This window comes from Buceros rhinoceros, unplaced genomic scaffold (genome assembly GCF_000710305.1).
Source record: "Buceros rhinoceros silvestris isolate BGI_N320 unplaced genomic scaffold, ASM71030v1 scaffold13097, whole genome shotgun sequence".
Classification (NCBI taxonomy): domain Eukaryota; kingdom Metazoa; phylum Chordata; class Aves; order Bucerotiformes; family Bucerotidae; genus Buceros; species Buceros rhinoceros.
In genome coordinates this window covers 32,149-49,722 of record NW_010421677.1, presented here as the reverse complement: position 1 = coordinate 49,722, position 17,574 = coordinate 32,149, and the positions used below count along the sequence as shown (strand labels likewise).

At 39.0% G+C, this 17,574-nt stretch overlaps 1 protein-coding gene across 1 annotated transcript in view; it reads left to right on the top strand.

The window, feature by feature from the left end:
* ABLIM2 (actin binding LIM protein family, member 2) overlaps window positions 1-17,574 on the top strand; it is a gene marked incomplete at its 3' end in the record, with an annotated part of 83,569 nt that overhangs the window by 34,554 nt on the left and 31,441 nt on the right. Inside the window, exons 5-7 of the mRNA XM_010139783.1 lie at window positions 9-24; window positions 4,631-4,757; window positions 6,248-6,341. Coding sequence (XP_010138085.1) covers window positions 9-24; window positions 4,631-4,757; window positions 6,248-6,341 — 237 coding nt within the window. The remainder of the gene's footprint in view (window positions 1-8; window positions 25-4,630; window positions 4,758-6,247; window positions 6,342-17,574) is intronic.

Genomic DNA, 17,574 nt, shown 5'->3' with positions numbered 1-17,574 from the left:
CTTTCCCTGTACAGAACCTGCGAAGTAAGTAGGGGGTTCTACTTTTTTCTCTTGGTACTTCTTAGCCTGCACATGTTTAAAGAACACAGTTTTACACCAATATGTGTAACTGTTCTACCACTATGCTACATAAAAGATATCAAGAAATACAATGTAGTCATGTGAAAAATAATACGGTAATTTTCCAAGATAGCCTGATATTAAAAAGCAACAAAAATGGTGCCATTAGAGGTTACATTTCATTACACAAAACCTTTCAAAACATTTGATTAAAACAAGAGTGAATCAAATTATTTGGAGAAAGGTGTGATATAGATGTTAATATTTTTTAGGATTTAGTCCAAGTCCAGCTAAAATAAAATCCAAACTGAGATTTAGTAATTTGTACGTGTTCAAGAATTGCTTCAGAAAATATCAGTGACAGGGCTGCATGGCTAAACACTACACAGGAAGGGTTAATGAATGCAGAGTGACCAAAGGGACATTTGCCTTGACCTCAGTACTATCATGTACTAACAGAAGATACAAACACAGCAGAGAAGAAATACGGTCTTTTCATACCAGCTTTTTTGCAGCAGATCATGGAGTGGCATTGTTCTGAATACTATTCCTCTGCTGATTTGTTCAAAGGGAGCTGCCACAGTTTAACATTCAGCCACTGCCTTTATGTAATTAAACAACAAAGGCAGATATAGTTTTAATGACTGTCACAGCACATCGAGCTGGATTCATCCTGGCTGAGGAAGGATCCCTGTAGAATGCTCTTCTTTGTGTGTAAGTCCACTTCAGGGAGAAGTTTCTCCTTTTTTGGTTTTCCCCACATCTCTCTTTTTACAGAAGTTTTCACCATCTCCTTTCTCCAGCTTGTCAGCAAAAGCTGTTGCGTGAATACAGTGAGAGACGCTGTGCTGATTCCTCTCTTGCTAATGCCGTTCTCTTTTGGGGAGGGGATGGCCCTCTCTCTTAGGTGCTTTCTCTTGTCACTTATTCCAGAGATGGATCACCCTCAGCCATCTTGTCTGGCTGCATTTGCAGATCTGTACTTTAATGGCCCATCATCTGTTTGTCTCCTTATGATATGGGAAAAGTGGCTTTGACTTTAATGGACATAATCTTCCTGGTGGAGTACTGACAGAAAAAGTTCTTTTGAATATCGGTGATACAGAATGCCTTTAATGTACTTACATTCCCTTTCTTTGTACAGACACACTGCCCCCCCTCCCCTATGAAGAGTTTTTCTTCTGTTGCATTCCCCCAGCTCTCTCAGGTTGCTGCACTGAGTCTCACAAGTGCACGAGTACCTGCAAACCTCAGCAAACCACTTGCAGGATATCTTTGTGTCAAAACCTGACCTTGGAAAACAAAAGTTTAGCTTTTACCACACATCAGGTTTTGCCACAAATAAACTCTCAGACTCATGTACTTAAACCTCAAATACATGTCTGTGTTGAATCTCATTAGAAATGGTTGAAGTCTTTCCATGGGTTTCAGTGAAATTTTTTAGAGTCTTGGTTCAAATTTGGATGATACCTGCTGCATTATAGACTGGACTTGTAAAGGCATTTCATCTCGTCTTCACCAGGCATGGTTTTCAAATGATATACTGATGGGAATGAGCTCATAAGGGAAAACTGAAGGCCCTCTCCGGCCTGCAAGTAAATTGTGTGATGATGTTGCCAGGATCTGAGATAATATCTTCCTTGCCTGTGTAGACTATATCCTTTCTTATCTCTTCCTTACTCCATTTCCCCAGCATCTTGCAGTGCAGGGGCCAGCATCTTCTGATTTCATGGTGACATGTAGCACCCAGCTGACCCAGGAGCTGTAGAGTTCATGAGACTTGGGAAAATGGATGGTAATGCTATAATCCCTCCTTTGTGTGGGGAGTAGAGCTTTGATGGGTCAGTGGGAAGCACTGCACGCACGGATACATGGAGCAGTATGTAATACCATCTGTTTTCCAAGCACCTAGTCTGTAGGCTAGAACCAGTGTTTGAGAATAAACAAGGGGCATCAGAAAACTTCCTGGCTGAAGTGGAAAATTGGAAGTCCAAACTAACTGTAGCCGTGCTACATATTACACAAAGCGACAAATGGTGTGTCTCCTGCTTTGACAACAGTCTTCTTGGAAACAACCTTGATGTATTAAATGAAGAATTCTTTCTTAAAAGAACCATAGTGCACAAAAGCATGTGACTTTAAGCAGGCTGAGTCAAGGACCAAGTGATATGTCGACCCGCTGTTCCATTCGTTTTGCTCCTGGCTCAAAAGTGCTTGATACACACTGTGTATGTTACCCATCAGCCTATTTATCTCTGACTTGAGCTCAAGAATGCTTTCAGGAGATCTCTCAGGAATCACTGAGCTTTCTACATCACTGCTTCCTCTGAGAAGTCCTCCTATCTTCATCCTCCCACTTTGGTTTTGACCTCTTTTATGCATTATGTTTGAAAGAAACGAAAAACATCAAATACTTGCCTTTTGCCTGAGTTCTTGAATTTTTTTTTTATTATATAAATGCCTATCCACCTGTTTTGTTTTATTTATAAAACACTAGCTGTGAAAACCTCTTGTGGCAGTGTTGATGTTGAAAGAGTACTTGGGGAAGAGTATCGACATATAGCAGCAAGTTGGTGTGTTCTGTGGAGTTATTGGTTGAAATTATGTGAGTCACCAAAGGATGCTACATCCAAGACAGGAAAACAAGGATGTTGTATCAGTAGGCAGTGTTGGCATAGCAACCACAATATTTGTTTTTAATTATCTTAACAGAGAAAACAACAGTTGAGAGTAAAAAAGTAGCTCACAGAATGTTGCATTTCTGCCCACCCAAGTTTAAACCAGATGAAAGGTGAATGACATCTGAGCACATGGAGTTTATTAAGTTTGTGAAATAAACCCTCAACCAGTGAGATTAAATTAGATTACCAGATTTCTGATTGCAGTTAAAGAATAGATTTCTGATTGCAGTTAAAGAATAGATACTGCATTATTTATTCTCTTGTGTGACTAAATCCAGGCACATCCCCAAACATTCTCTTTAATTAGCAATGCTCAAATGTCCTGATCTGTGGTGCACATGCTTTTGTGCTGGGCTTGTTTCCACATAGTGGTACTCCAGAGAGTGACATTAGACATATTATTACTCCCTTAATCCTTTCCAAAGCCCCTAAAGGAAAATAAAAACTACTCTTTATTGTCGTGTGCTCACAAATGGAACATTCACAATTGCACTAACAGAGTGTCTCATTAGGGTCATGTAACCAACTAATTACAATCTTAATTCAGAAAGTTTTTAAGAGGACTGTTTAAATCTTTTAATGATGTTTGGAGTTCTTTCTTAATAACTAGGTAAATCTTTTTTAATGCTTTTGTGTATCTTTCTCTTCCATGCAAGTCATTTTTCTCTTCTGGTATCTCTAAATGACTCTTCAAGTGTGTTTCAGGATTTGTCTTTTCTCTAGCAAGTTGTTGGTATACATGAAGAATTCCTAAAAAATTATATATATATATGATTTCACACAAGATGGAAGATATATCAAAGATTAGAAGGGTTACTAAGATGTCGATACTAGAATCAGTTTATTACTGATATTTGTCCATATTTTTCCACATATTCTGACTATTTTAACATTTTATAAGAAAATTATATGTAGACAGGAACTCACACAGTGAAGAGTGAATGAGGGCTGGACCCTGTAGGCTATTAGAGGAGTCATTTAGGATATGGAGAATCAGATTCAAATCCCATGTCTGTGTAGCATCTCTAAACAGGGCATTCACTGGTGGATTATTTGTGTGGAAACTGATAGTAAATTTGGCTTTTACTAGCATAATGAGAAGCATCCATCATTAAAAACAAACCCAACCAAAAAGCAGCTAACCCCCCCCACCCCAAAGTCTTGTCCTCGAGCACTTTTTCTGAGGAGTATAGGTAGTTCACATATAGCCTGCTTGACCAACATAGCCTAGCATATGTAATCCAGTTACGATGTTTTGCATTTATTTTTGTTATCACTTTTTGGAGCTTTATATAAGTGAATTTCTATAAAAAATAAATACATAGCCATCCATCACTTTCACATATTGCCATGTCACTGCTACTCAGGAATTTGTAATGCCTCTTAAGTATTGGTATATTTTTCCTGATTACAGATTTTCACATCAGAATTTCAGCTTAGGTTTTTTGTAATGGTTGCAGAAAGAATTTTGAAATAATAAAAGCTTTCAGACCCAGAAGCAAAGTCTAATGGGAAGAATTATTTGTTTTAATCTCATGACTTTTAGGTCTTTTTTATTAATTTTATTGGGCTGATATACGATGCTTGAAAACTTAATTAGCAAAACTTCAAATCTTTTAAACACAGTATAAATAAATTAAAATATAATTTAAGTCACTAGGATGCCTAAGTCATTAGTTTTTTTCTCTGAATGATTCACATATTCTTTTGATGTTAGGGAAATATCAGGGCAGCACAACTTGTCATCCGACAGCGAGCAGACAGCATCAAGCTTTAAAGCCTGCATGAGCTGTTACTAGCACACCGATGGATCCTCGTACTGTAGTAATGTATCGTTGCGTGACCGTCCAAAGCGCATGATTCACTCATATTGGATTTTTCTCTTGCAGATTGTGGGGGCTGTGGTTCAGAAATAAAAAATGGGCAGTCATTGGTTGCCTTGGACAAACACTGGCATTTGGGCTGTTTTAAGTGCAATACATGCGGCAAGCTACTGAATGCAGAGTACATCAGCAAGTAAGTTAAATAGAAGAACATTTTCACTCATTTTCTGCTTTCTTTTAATACCAAAAGCGCAATTTAGCATTGCATATCCGTTAGCTTTTGTTTATGTATGTTTGGAGATATATAAAAGATTAGTGATTATTACCTAAATTATTGTCTAATTGGATTAAAAGTAGAAGAAAATCAAATTAAAAAAAGTAGAAGTCAAATTTGTCCATGAGGTACCTGATAAAGCAGCTGTGCTATAGAAAGGCAGTGGTTGGAGCATGCTTCAAACTCCTGTAGATACGCCCTTAGTTGTCTATGTCTGTCTTTGCTGTATGTGATGCTGTAATGTGAAGCAGCAGATATTATCCTTTCCATGTGTTTCACACATGCAAAACTGTTCTCAAAATGTTCATTGAGAAGGTATGTATCATGATTTTGCGCTGCTCCAGACACTCGTGCTGTCAGATTTCTACTGAATGTGATGACAGCAATGAGAGGCAGCACGAAGTACACATGCAGACTAAGTCCCATGTTGACAATAGTATCAGTCCAGTGGGATACAGGGCTTTCACTGGCCAAGGCACCTGGGATTAATTTCCGTTTCAGAGAAGTGTGTTGGTATGATGGAATTTTCTAAACAGCTGACTCACTCAATCATCAGTGCCCAGAGATGATGAGGTTTCAGAGTCAGAGTCCCACTGACTTTCAACAATTCTTTCAATTTTTATTAATGCAAGTGTAAGAATTTCACAGCTTGCACTGGATAAATGATATTTAATTAAAGGATATCTTAAATAAAGCTTTGCATTATCTCAAAGGTCACGGTACTCTGCTGTATTTTGGTACAGTGCTTTTTTTGCTTGTTATTTAATAATAAAAGAATCCCATAGATTGTGGAGATATAGTTATTGTGAAATCCTCTTTTTAAAAAAGCTAAATGCCCAACAAATGCTGCTGAAGAGAAGAAACATCCTGGCTTCAATTAATTCAATTAATTATTGTGATGACTTATAGGTTAGTCTGAGCAATCCAATTTGTATGCTATAAAAGTAATTGTTATATTTCTGCCAAGGAAATTATGCCTCGCTAAGAAATCTGTCTGACCATGGGCTGGTTTAGCATAACTCAATGTAATAAAGCGGAAAAGAATAATATGTAGAAATGACTATTTTTTTCAAAAGGGGGAAACAAGTGGAAGGAGATAATGAGTAACACTGTCAAACAAATGGTGTGGGGGTCTCGGAGACTTTGTGTTTTGATAAGGGGAGAGGCGATGGCTGAATTCAGCAACAAAGCAGGAGAGCAGGATGGTGATAGACTCGGAAGGGCCAGAATAATTAGTTTACTCTTCAGTTCTTTACAAAATTAATAAATACAGTTATGTGGGAGGTTGGGAATACATAAACACCCTATGAAGTGTTGAGAAGAACTAACAAATTTTAGCTGTGTAATGTCCCAGGAAAGCTGTAAGCCTCTGTGAAGCAATGTCTGTATGGCCTGTTGTTCTTCCCTAGGGATGGTGTTCCATACTGTGAAACGGACTATCATGCAAAGTTTGGTATCAGATGTGACAATTGTGAAAAGTACATCACAGGAAGAGTGCTTGAGGTAAGGAGAACCTATCATACAAACACATCTCAAAGTGTGCAGAGACTTGCTCTTTTTGCTCACTCATGACTGTTAACTAACAATTTAATGTTACTTTTATGAAATACTAGGAAATTTTTCTATAATTCTCTTTTGCTTCTCCTGTTAATGATTTGGTAATACACACACTCCCTAAATGGATATTTGTGGAACTGGAGAATGTTCAGGCAGCAGAAGCAATAAGTGAATGGGTTATTTGGAATGTTTTAATACTTATGCTAAATTCCTTTATAATTTCTGCTTTCTTATTTTGTTTTATGTTCCCCAGAGTTAGAATGAAGCTGTTGAAAAATTAAAATTAATCACTTGAAATGTATTTTTGCACCCAGAAATGAGCTATGTTGCAGGGATTTTACTGAGTTTGTTGTTCTGAAAAGCAAGGATGTTGTTTAGAGTAGGTACATGTTTATGCTTCATGCAAAATAGATTTCCACATAATTGACTCCGGGTCAGAAATGAATATATTCCTTTGATCTGAATAGAATTTATCCTTGGACCTAAGTGTATTGTTCCCCTATCAATGTCACTGATTATCCATTTTTCCTTTCTGCGCTTTCCCTGTATCTTGTGATACCTTAGCAGTACTGGAGTTATGAAGAGGTTCCCCGGGTCACCCAGTTCACTCCTTTCGCTTCATCAGTTAAGGAAACCAAGAGAAGTCCCAAAGGGCTTCCACCAGAGAATGATCTGCTAGGAGTTGTACGAAGACTTAGCTATCCAAATGGTGGAGAAATATAGCTAGGTAGGAACTGAGAAGCAAGTGGAAGGAAACAGTAAGTCTGCACTAGACGATGTGATATGCTGTTAAGGTTAGGCAAGGGAGGCTTTTCCATTATCGAATGTTTTTATAACCTCTCAAAAGACTTCTAATAAGGGATTTGAAGGAGTATAAAGACACTTTTTTCAGATAGCTTTCTCAAGTTAGAGAGAGAAAAACAGAAGAAAATGTTAAAAACCCTTCAAAAATGTTCAGAGGTGACCAGTGAAAGCTGCTACATGTTTTCAGAGACGTCAGCCTTTGACACTGAATGAAAGGTAGTAAGAGGTGGTGTGCTTTGAAGGTGAAGATAATTAATTTACATTTGAAGCAATAAAGAAGGGAGAGGTGAATGCAGGGAGAAGAGTGTTATGGTCAAAGCTATTGAAAATTTGGGGTGCACTTCTCATAGCAGGTTACAGGGAGTGATAAATAGTAAGATGGGAGAAGAACAGAAGGTCCAATACGGACTCTTGGCTTCACAAGATTGTGTTTTTCTGTTCTGGTTCTTGTCTTGAGATGTATGTGCAGAAGTATTCTTTTTAATTGGTAACATTTTACCCACAATGTGGTTAAACAATAGAATGTGGTGTGATGTGATTAAGAACTGTGTTTTACTGTCTCTGGATGACAAGAAGGGAAAAAATAGTTAAAAGATTTGAATAGTAATGGTATGAGTAGGATTTGTGGGGCCTGAGAACATGTGTGGCTGTATCTGTTTCTTCTAATGGCTTGGTGAGAGTGTTCTGAACAGGAGGAGAGTTCCTAGTTTTTATTGTAGATGGACCAATAACAAACTTGAGAAAAAATAATTCTTTTAAGCTGTTGTAGGAACCTTATTATAACCGATTGCATATGTCATTGTAGTTCTAGGTGATGTTTTTTGGTTAGCACATGTGTGCCCTCTTCCTCTTCCCTTCCCCAGTGTTGATCTGATGACAGTACTGTAGCACTGATTCTCTTCCTACTTTGGTACTGATGCAGGCTGGGAGCAACTTTCATTGAAGTCTGTGGCATTTAACTGTTTAAAAAATACTGATGCAAGATTCTGAAACAATTTTTTTAAAACATGAGGGGAAAGGACTTTCTTGATCTGTAAAAGCACAGCAGCGTCAGATAATGTCACTGTCAGATAGAAAAGACAGGATGAAGTTAGTATGAAGCAAGCAATGGATTTGAACAGGTACAATCATGTTTAATGTCTGGAGGTTTGTTACAACAACCCGGAAACTTTATGGTTCTTTCCATAAGATTGTATAAAACAACTTTTGCTGCTATGTGCAGCAAAACTAATGAAGCTTGAATATGGGTGCATGTCCTATGTCCTAGCATTCTGCTGTGACAAAAGGTCTGTTCCTCATGACGTTTCCCATAATACCTGCTCCCATCCCCTTTGTTTCTTCATGAAACATCTTATCTGAAGAGCTCTCTTTACAGTTCCACTGCCTGTTTACATGGTCAAGAGATGACACACAGTGTGAGACTCCTTCTGTGGTGATCAGCCTGTGATGTCCACGAACCTTTGGACCCCTTTAGGCCATTGAGTTTCAGTGTTGACCGCAGAGAGCAGTCAGATGAGGAGGTAGCATACACACCTCATTTCATTAGGAAGCTAGACTAAAAGTCATGACCTAAGCAAACTGATTTGAAAGAAAGCAGAGACCATATCTGTAGCTAATACAGTTAATGTCATTTGTTGTTCATCTGCAGCATATGGTCTTGTTTAAAAGGCTTGAAATTGGGGCTGATCCCTTCCATCTGTCTGATATCAAACTTGGTGTGTGTTTGTCACCGGCCATCTTGTTGATATGTTTGTCTATCTCCTGGTCAGGAGGACAGAAAAAAAAAAAAAGTAGCCATAGGTGGTTTTCCTTGTAGGGTGTATTTTTTGTGGAATTGTCTGTAATCCTTAAACATTTTTCAAAACTTCAGTATTTCTTTTTACCATCTTGAGTATAATCCAGATATTCACAGAAATAATAGGGCAAATTGCTATTAAAGTGGGGGAAAATCCTGACAGCAATACTTCCTAGGCAGAGGAATAATCTCCCAAGGGAGCTGCTGGAAGCTATCACTTAGATAGCATTAAAACAAGATTGGACAAGACACTGGAAAATATACATCACAGAACAGTCCTGCAATGACAAAGGGAGGGACTATATGACCTCAAAGGATTTTTTCCATCTCTGATTTCTGAGATAATGTCATAAGGACAGCTGCTTCCACAATTATTCTGTCCCTGGGTTTTATAATATGGTTTCCCTTTCCAGCGCTTGTTCATTTTAAGTGTTTATTCAGCAGAGGAGGAAGGGAGTCAACTAGTGTGAGTTACTGATAACTTATAAAAATATGGCTGTTTTTGTAGGTTGCCAGCCAAATACAATGATGATTTAGTTACTTAATTCTTCCTTCATCCTATTTTCTAAGGGCCAGATTCATTCCGTGTAGTAAATGGGCTTAAACACAGAAGAGCTCTGTTTATAATTTCTTGTTTCTTTCCTCCCCTTCAGTTCATCTTGGCTTGCCCCCAGTCTTCCAGGGAGCTTGTACTGGAAAAGCTACAAAAGGGGCTGAGCAGCTAATTTATGGAGACCATAAATTCTTCTATTGCTTTTAAAGGCAACAGTTTTGCTGTTCTTTTTACAACAGTCCTGCCCACTAGTGCTTTCATGGGCAAGGTTTGCTTTGCTGGTGAAGCGTATAGAACACTGTTTAATGCAACATCAGTCCCCTCCTAGAAATTGCTGTGTTTTATCCCTGACCATATATATCGATAAACCTACCACGTTAAATGGGGAGTGAGAGGTAACTGGAGTTTACTTTACAGTTTGACTTAAAATGCAGCGTGACCAAAAACCTTTATGGAGAAAAAGGGTTTATTTTAGTGCTTATGCTATATCTCTATTTCTAATCCAGCAATAGCTAGCATCATGCAGTGACACAGAAAATAAACACATTTTAAAATAACAAGCTGTTGATTTTTATAACCAGCCATTTCCCTTTTGTCATGTTGCAATCTATTTATCTGCATTTGGCAGTAAAAATATTTTTTAGCTCTTTTTCTGTCACAAGCAGTTATTTATTAATTAAAATCTCAACATGTGCTAATGAGCACATCATAAAAATAGACAAAATAAGTGTAATTATCTTTTTTCTAAAAATATACTGTATTTCGCATGATAATTCAGAGCCTGATACAAACTGCTTTCAATCAAGAGAACACTTTCCATTTGTTTTGTGAGTTTTAATCGGTCTTCTAGCTGTGTTTTCCTGTGAGGAGGCAGAGGTGGTTGCCTACCTCCCCGTGCTCCCCACACAACAGGCTGTGCAGAGGCTTGGAAGGGTGTTTGAGGTGCATGGAGGAGCTGTGTGACAGCCAGTGACGACTCCTGGACCCCTTCTGAGGAACATATTTGGGTTTCCTTAACATCTGGTATTTAGAAATTTTATCTCAGTTCCAGTACCTCTCTATTTTAAAGTGGCATGTGTATACTTAGTAGTTCTTCAGATACAGATCAATTTTTAGCTTTTTTTATCTTCTCCTCTTTAATTAATGAACTCTAAGGAGAATTTATAGAAAACAGTCCTAGTTCCTCTCAACTTTTATTTTGCAAAACTGAATGAACCAAATTCTCCTCTGCTCATAAAGTCAGCTCCAGCCCTTCCAGTGATGCTGCTGGACCTTCTCACTGTCTCTTCCTAGCTGGCACCACCTTCTCTCAGCGTGGATGGACATTGTACCATATGATGCACTATCTTCTGCAGTGATAGTAACCCCTTCTGCTGTTTCTAAAGAAAGTACTTCCCTGGGTATATCTCGACCAAGTGTGGTTTTCTTCTGTGGCTTCTTTAACACTGGCAGCCCATAGTGAGATATGACTTTAGGGGGTTTCTCTTCATTTGCTGTTTCAGATGATGATTTCCTATCTTGTTAGAGGAAGCCTTCATATCCAAAGATTCATCATATTCAAAGATAACCTCCTGGCGATGTTTTGATGGCAAAGGCAGTATAGGCTGTGAGGGGATCAGGTGTGATTGCTTGGATAGGCAACTGCAGCCCAGTGATGGTCAAGCTAAGCTGCCTTGTAACAGGCCTCCATGACCAGCTGTGCTGGTAGCTGATGAACAGGCTGAATCTCCACTGCTACTACCCGGTGTTTTGAATTTCATGTGAATAAAAGTTGACAATGTAGCACTTTGGAAATTATATTTTTAGAAAGTTCTTCTGAGGCTTATTTACATACGACCGAACTGTGTCTGTAACCACTGAAAGGGGTGTTTTCAGCACTTGACTAGACTTCTGTTAACAGCTATCCTGTGATTTGCAGCTACGTGGCTGTCGTCCTACAAGTGCTGGTGAAAATGACTGCATCACTTCTTAAACATAAAAATAGGTCCAACTGCTATATCTGACATCCTAATGTAGCAGCATGGCATTCAGTATATGTCAGGGAAGAAAGGGTTAACATTTTTCTGGTTTACATGTATGTGTAAAAGTCTAGAAAAGCATAATCAGTATATATATATTTTTTTAAATCTGTTAATCACAGCCATATGTTACTTTAAAATAAGGGAACAAGTATAGTAGGCACTAGGCAGGAATGAGACTGGTAATGTCAATAATTTATATGTCTATTAAATGCCACTTACACCTCAGTGAGTTATTAACTAAAACATGAACCTTATTTTTTGTAGTTTGTGTTTTGGTTTGCCGTAGGCTTGAACTGCTTTTGTTTGCAGCCACATCTACTTTGTAAATCAATTGCCTTTCCCTTTGCAAATGTCTCGGTATAGCAGAGAGACGAGACTAATTCTTTGCAGCAGGGTGTACAAATTTCTGCCTGCAGTGTCGAAGAATGGTTCATTCTGAAATGTCTGTTACCCTGCTGTTTCACTAACAACAAAACCTAGTGGTGTGTTAAAGGTACTTGAGCAGCTTATATTATAGGCATTAATACTGAAACATGCAATAAAAGCGGCTCCGTCCGTACGAGCAAAGGGTTTCCTGTGGCCATGGGCAGCCTTGCAAAAGCTGTCAGAGCAGCAAAAGGTTCCGAGTGTCAGTACTGATCTTTGGTTAGAAACTGCTCTCTACGCCGGTTTTCTCCCATCACAAGAGAAGAAGGAAAACTTGGAAACGCACATAAATAAATCAGCATTAGCTCTTGCAAAAGGAAACCATCTAAGGTAGGAAACATTAACTAGCACTTCGAATACGTAGCGTTCGCTCAGATGCAAGGCATTTTGCAGCTTGAGAATTGTCTCTGTTTTGGTGCCACTTGCATTTATCTGGGGCTGCTGGTTTGCAAAGGCAGGTTAATCATCAGTGCATAGTATCGGAGTTTGGCTGGGTATGTGTTAATTGACAGTTGACTTAGACTTTCTGCTTTAAATCAGGTATCATTAAAAATACTATAAATGAGCATATAAATAGCAATGCAAATGGTTTTGACGTGAGCCTTTAGCCTTTTCTGTAGACCAGTTGTATTATTTTAGCTACATTCACCTTATCATTCTTCCCCCACCTCATCCTTTCCTTTTTTAAGCCTCCCCTCCAGAAAGAGATACAGAGCTACACCTCTTCATGTTTATTATCTGAACTGTTAAAAACTCACGATTATTGACATGTCTGGAAAAACCAGTACATGTTTGCATAATTTTTACCCTCTAAATCAGATTTTAGATTTAGTGAGTAAGAGCACCGAATAGCATTTGGTGGTAGTTTAAGCCTGTTACGTTTTTACTTCGACCAAAGTAAGGGGTTCTGCAAACTATTTCTGAATAACACATTTCAGAATTTGAGAGGAAGTGATTGGCAGAGAAGGAAGAATGACCACTGCAAGTTTCATGGTGGTTTTTTTCCATTGCTTGCTTGCTTTTCTGTTGAAGATTTCTCTCGTATGAATAGAAGTGCCCAGTAGTACGGCTGTGTTGTTTGTGCCTGTGTGGGTTTGTATGTGTTAGAGTTTTTAGTGCTTAGTTTGATTGTAGAGCCTGGCAGACAGGTGAATGGTGTCCATTGCCTTTTGCCATTACAAGAATGTAGTACCAGTTAACTACCTTAAACTATCTTAATTGATTAATTAAAGCATGAAAGCATTGATTCCAGTAGTCACCTTGATACCTGCTGAGCCTCAGACAAAAACAGCAAGCAGTGTGCCAGTTACAGTGCCTCTCTAAGTGATGTGTTGCTGGGGTGATGCATTATTATCTATTTACCAGCATTTGAATACTTTGACAACGTGAAACATTGCACTTTTTGGATATCTCCAGTTCTTCATCCTATTACTTTGCATGATTTCTTTCATTTCCGGTGGTCTTCTGAGTCACGCCTGGGGCACGCTGCGGTCAGCCAGACCCCTGCTCTGCAGTGCCCTGTACCTACCCATGATCCAGCCAACAGCACAAGCATCTCCCTCCGGCTCTCTCCCGTAACCATGACAGTGCTGCAGCAGCAAGTGCACTTAGTGACAACTGGCTTTGTTGATGAAGTATCGCCAGGATGCTCTGGCCCATGTGACAACAGTTCAGTGTGTCTGCTAACAGCAGGATAGCAATCTTCATGACTCATTTCTTGTGTCTTTAAGATTTTTCATCTTGCCAACCTTCAGCATTTTTTGTGCATCTTTAAATTTCTTATTTCCCCCCAAAGTAAGAAATTCTGAACAATACTTTGAACTGGAAATGTGTGGATGACTCTGAAAGCAGCAACTTCCCACTTCCAAGAAGGACTATTAATGTCAGTTGTGGATACGACAGCAGCATTTCCAGTCCTGGCTAAATTTGGAGATCCAAAGTATCAGTCCTTATTCAGGCACAGAATATGAGACAGCATCTGTCCTCAGATGTTTGCAGCCTGGATCACCACAACCAGTGTGAAAACAGCTGTGCTGGCTTCATCTGATAAACTGTGCTGCCTCACCAGAGCTGTTCAGTGTTGGCTGCAGCTTCGTTCTTCCCACGTGAAATGAGTGTGATAAATGCACAACTGTGAAGTCGAAAAGGAAGGGGAATATGTCTGCAAGTCACCTTGCTCCTTCTTCACTCCCTCTCCCCTGTCAAGGAGTGGCAGAAGTGAGAACTGGCTGCAGCTTGTCTTGGCCCATAAGTGGGTTTTAAGGAAAATGGAAAAGAAATGAAGGAGATCTTTGAGCAAATGGAAAACAGAAGCCCCTTCTAGTCTCAGTGGATGGCAAGAAAACTTTGCAAAGCTGAGAAGAAAAAGACAAAAGGAGCAGATCATTCTTTCCATAACAAAAGCAACTGAGTGCAAAATCAGTGGGTTTGGGCATAACAAGCCATTTTGGTTTACAAGATCATGTATCAAATTCTGTAGAAAAAATGCACTATTGGTCTTTTCTAGTTTTGCCTGACTTGCAGAGCTTAATTTGCTCCTGAGTCAGAAATTGCTTGCAGAAGTCACAAAATGAGATTACAGCTCTAATCGGGCTGGTGGATTTTTTCTGTTCTTTCTTTTTTTTTAATTATTCCCTTTAGGGTTTTTTACTTTTTTTTTTATTTCTCCCATATGCATTAGAAAGTTCTCCTTCTAAGAGTCCAGTATATAGTAATTTACTATCAGTCTGAGCTAAATGTCACTGTTGGTACATTCACTCTGCACTTCATACCTGGAAGAATAAGGAGTGTGTGGGAGGCAGTAAAAATGACTCAAATGTGGGTGGGAAGTCTCAAGGCTCTGCAAAGTACAGCAAGATGAGCCAGAACCAAGACAATATGAAATAACTGTACATGTGAGACAGCTAAAGCTGTAAGTAATGCTGCAGGTGCATCTAGTGGGATGATAAATTAATCCAGTAAGGAGAAGATGAGGAGAAGGGTTGATTCAAAACATTGCACTGTGTTTACACTGGTGTAAACCTCGTTGAAAATGGTTCATTTGCCTTGGCACACTGCTGAAGTGACTCGGTGGTGAGTCAGGTCCATTGTGACTAAGAGAATTAGTAAGAGTTTTCTTCCACATAATTCTCTCTTTGTCTCCTGGGTCTCACGCTTTTCTCTCCTCCGCACTGGTGGATAGCATAAGCAATAGATATTTTGCCAAATACCCCTGCCTGGATAATGTTGCCTGTCCCTTCATATCCAGTAGATGATGTGACAGCTGTTTACTAACTTAACCATTATTGTGTACAACTATTACTGAGTAATCTCTCAAGTTCTTCTGTAGCATATGCAAAACTCTGGCTTTACTAAAAATGTGAATGGAGATTTTATACGGTTACACTTAAAGCCAGTAACCGAGCACAGTATTCTTTTCCAAGCAGCAAATGTTACCTGATTTTTCTGAGTATCGTCACTCTAATTTGAAAATACCCTGTAGAACTCGGTTTATGGAGCCGGTATAGTCCATATAATATGCCACTATGTGAAAGCAGTGTCAGAATTATGAGCATGTGGCCATTGAACAATACTTGATGGTGTGGTGCTGTGCACCTTCTCCATGGTACTCTTGAGATAAAGACAGAAGGACAAACACCTGGGCCCTAGATTTCACACAGCCTTTAGGATTCAGCCCATATTGCACAATCCCATATTAAAGGGCTGGCCAAGAACAGAAAGGTTGTATTACCAGTTGGGAATAAGCAAGAACAACCCCTGACTTCATCCTAATAGGTGGAGTAATTTGATAGGAAGATTTTCTGAGCCAGTTCTGTGCTGTTAGGTCACAGAGTTATTAAATAATAACTAATTTATTTCTGGGAATGGGAACTAAAACCTTATCTCAGCCAGAGAACCACATTTACTTTACAGAAATTGTGAATTTGGCTCCATAAATCAATGCATTTAACATCAAAATGATGTATCTATCTCATTCAAAAACTTTATTGTATTACATAAAGGTAGATATCTGGAGTTCTGTTTCATATCTGTAGTTCATTATCAGTTTCCCGTATGTTTCTGGCACCTGAAACAGTCATTTGGGAAATGAATAACAAGTGCAAATAGGATAAATTAAATATCCACTAAAGGAGTTCAGTGGTTTTCCCCCTTTTTTGACTTGCATACTTGGAAAAAAATTTCACAGTGAAGGTACATATCTCTCAGTGTGAATTTAAAGTGTTAGATCATGAACTTCCCTTTCCCAGTATTAAGATGTTTTTCTCCCCAGATCTGCTCATAGGAATTCATGGACATAAGTTGAAAGCAGTAGCAGATTCATTCATCAAGGAGCTATGTCTTGATTTTATGTTCTGTTTCAGTACGATGTGTGTACATTAAGCACATCTTGATTTATTTTGATGTCTTATATTCAACTATCAGTGCTTGAAAGTGCATATGGGACATAATGGACAGTCGGCTAAACCTGAGAGCAGTGTGCCTAGAGGGCAATTTCAACAGGAGCACTCCAGAAGCTTGAAGATATCCCTCTTTTATTCAGCATTTGCTAGACCACATGCAGGATACTGCATCCAGCTTTGTGCCTTCCCATAGCAAAAAAAGCTGATTAACTGGAGTGAGTTTGGTGGAGGACCACCATGATAGTTAAGGGGCTGGAGCACATATCCTGTGAGAAGATGCTCGAAGAACTGGAACTATTTAGCCTGGGGAAGGGTTGACTTTAGGCTGACTTGGTATCTTTGTTTCCATACCTATTGAGGAGGACCTCAAGGACGTGAAGACAGCCTGCTTACTGAAATGCATGGTGGGAGAGCAGGAGACAACTATCATAGATTGTAAGAGGGGAAGATCTAACTGGATTAGAAAAACATTCACTGTAGGGATAACTTAAGCATTGGAGCAGCCTTCTCAGAGCTTGTGCAGTCTCCATCCTTGGAGCTTTTCAATATCTGACTGGACAAATTCCTGAGCAGACTGATTTGAATTTAGCATTGACCCTGCTTTGAGTAGGAGGTTGGATTAGATGACCTCCTGAGATTCTTCCCAACCTGAAATATTCTATCATTCTGTGGAGCACTTGCACACAGGAATTCCTGACTTTAAACTGAATTATATTTCTCCTATTAGCTATACTGCAAAGCGCACTTGAGGGAATCTCAGTGCCCTTTAATGAATCAATGCGAATGTCCATGTAAATGAAAATTATGAAGAAAATGGAGACAAAGTATAGAAAAGATAGTAATTTATTGTCTAACTGAAGTTGTAAACTTCTACCAATCACTACATTACCTAGGTGTTTTTCCCTTTCCCATCCCAAATGAGTATTAACACCCTTCTACTTGAACAGGTAGCAGCAGTCAAGTCATATGTCTTTCAGAAGAGGTTTAGTCTTTCCTTTCAGGGTGGGAAGCTGCCTGATGGAAAGGCTTATTGATTGTTGGTGGGTTTGTGCTTTGTTCTGTTTCCCTTTGCTTGAACAGGTGGTTGTCTGGTGATGACCCAGTTCTCCAACAAATTTGTTCCATGTGAAAAGCTTTTAACTAAGAATGCTTTATACCAGCCTTCTGTGCGGTTTCTTTC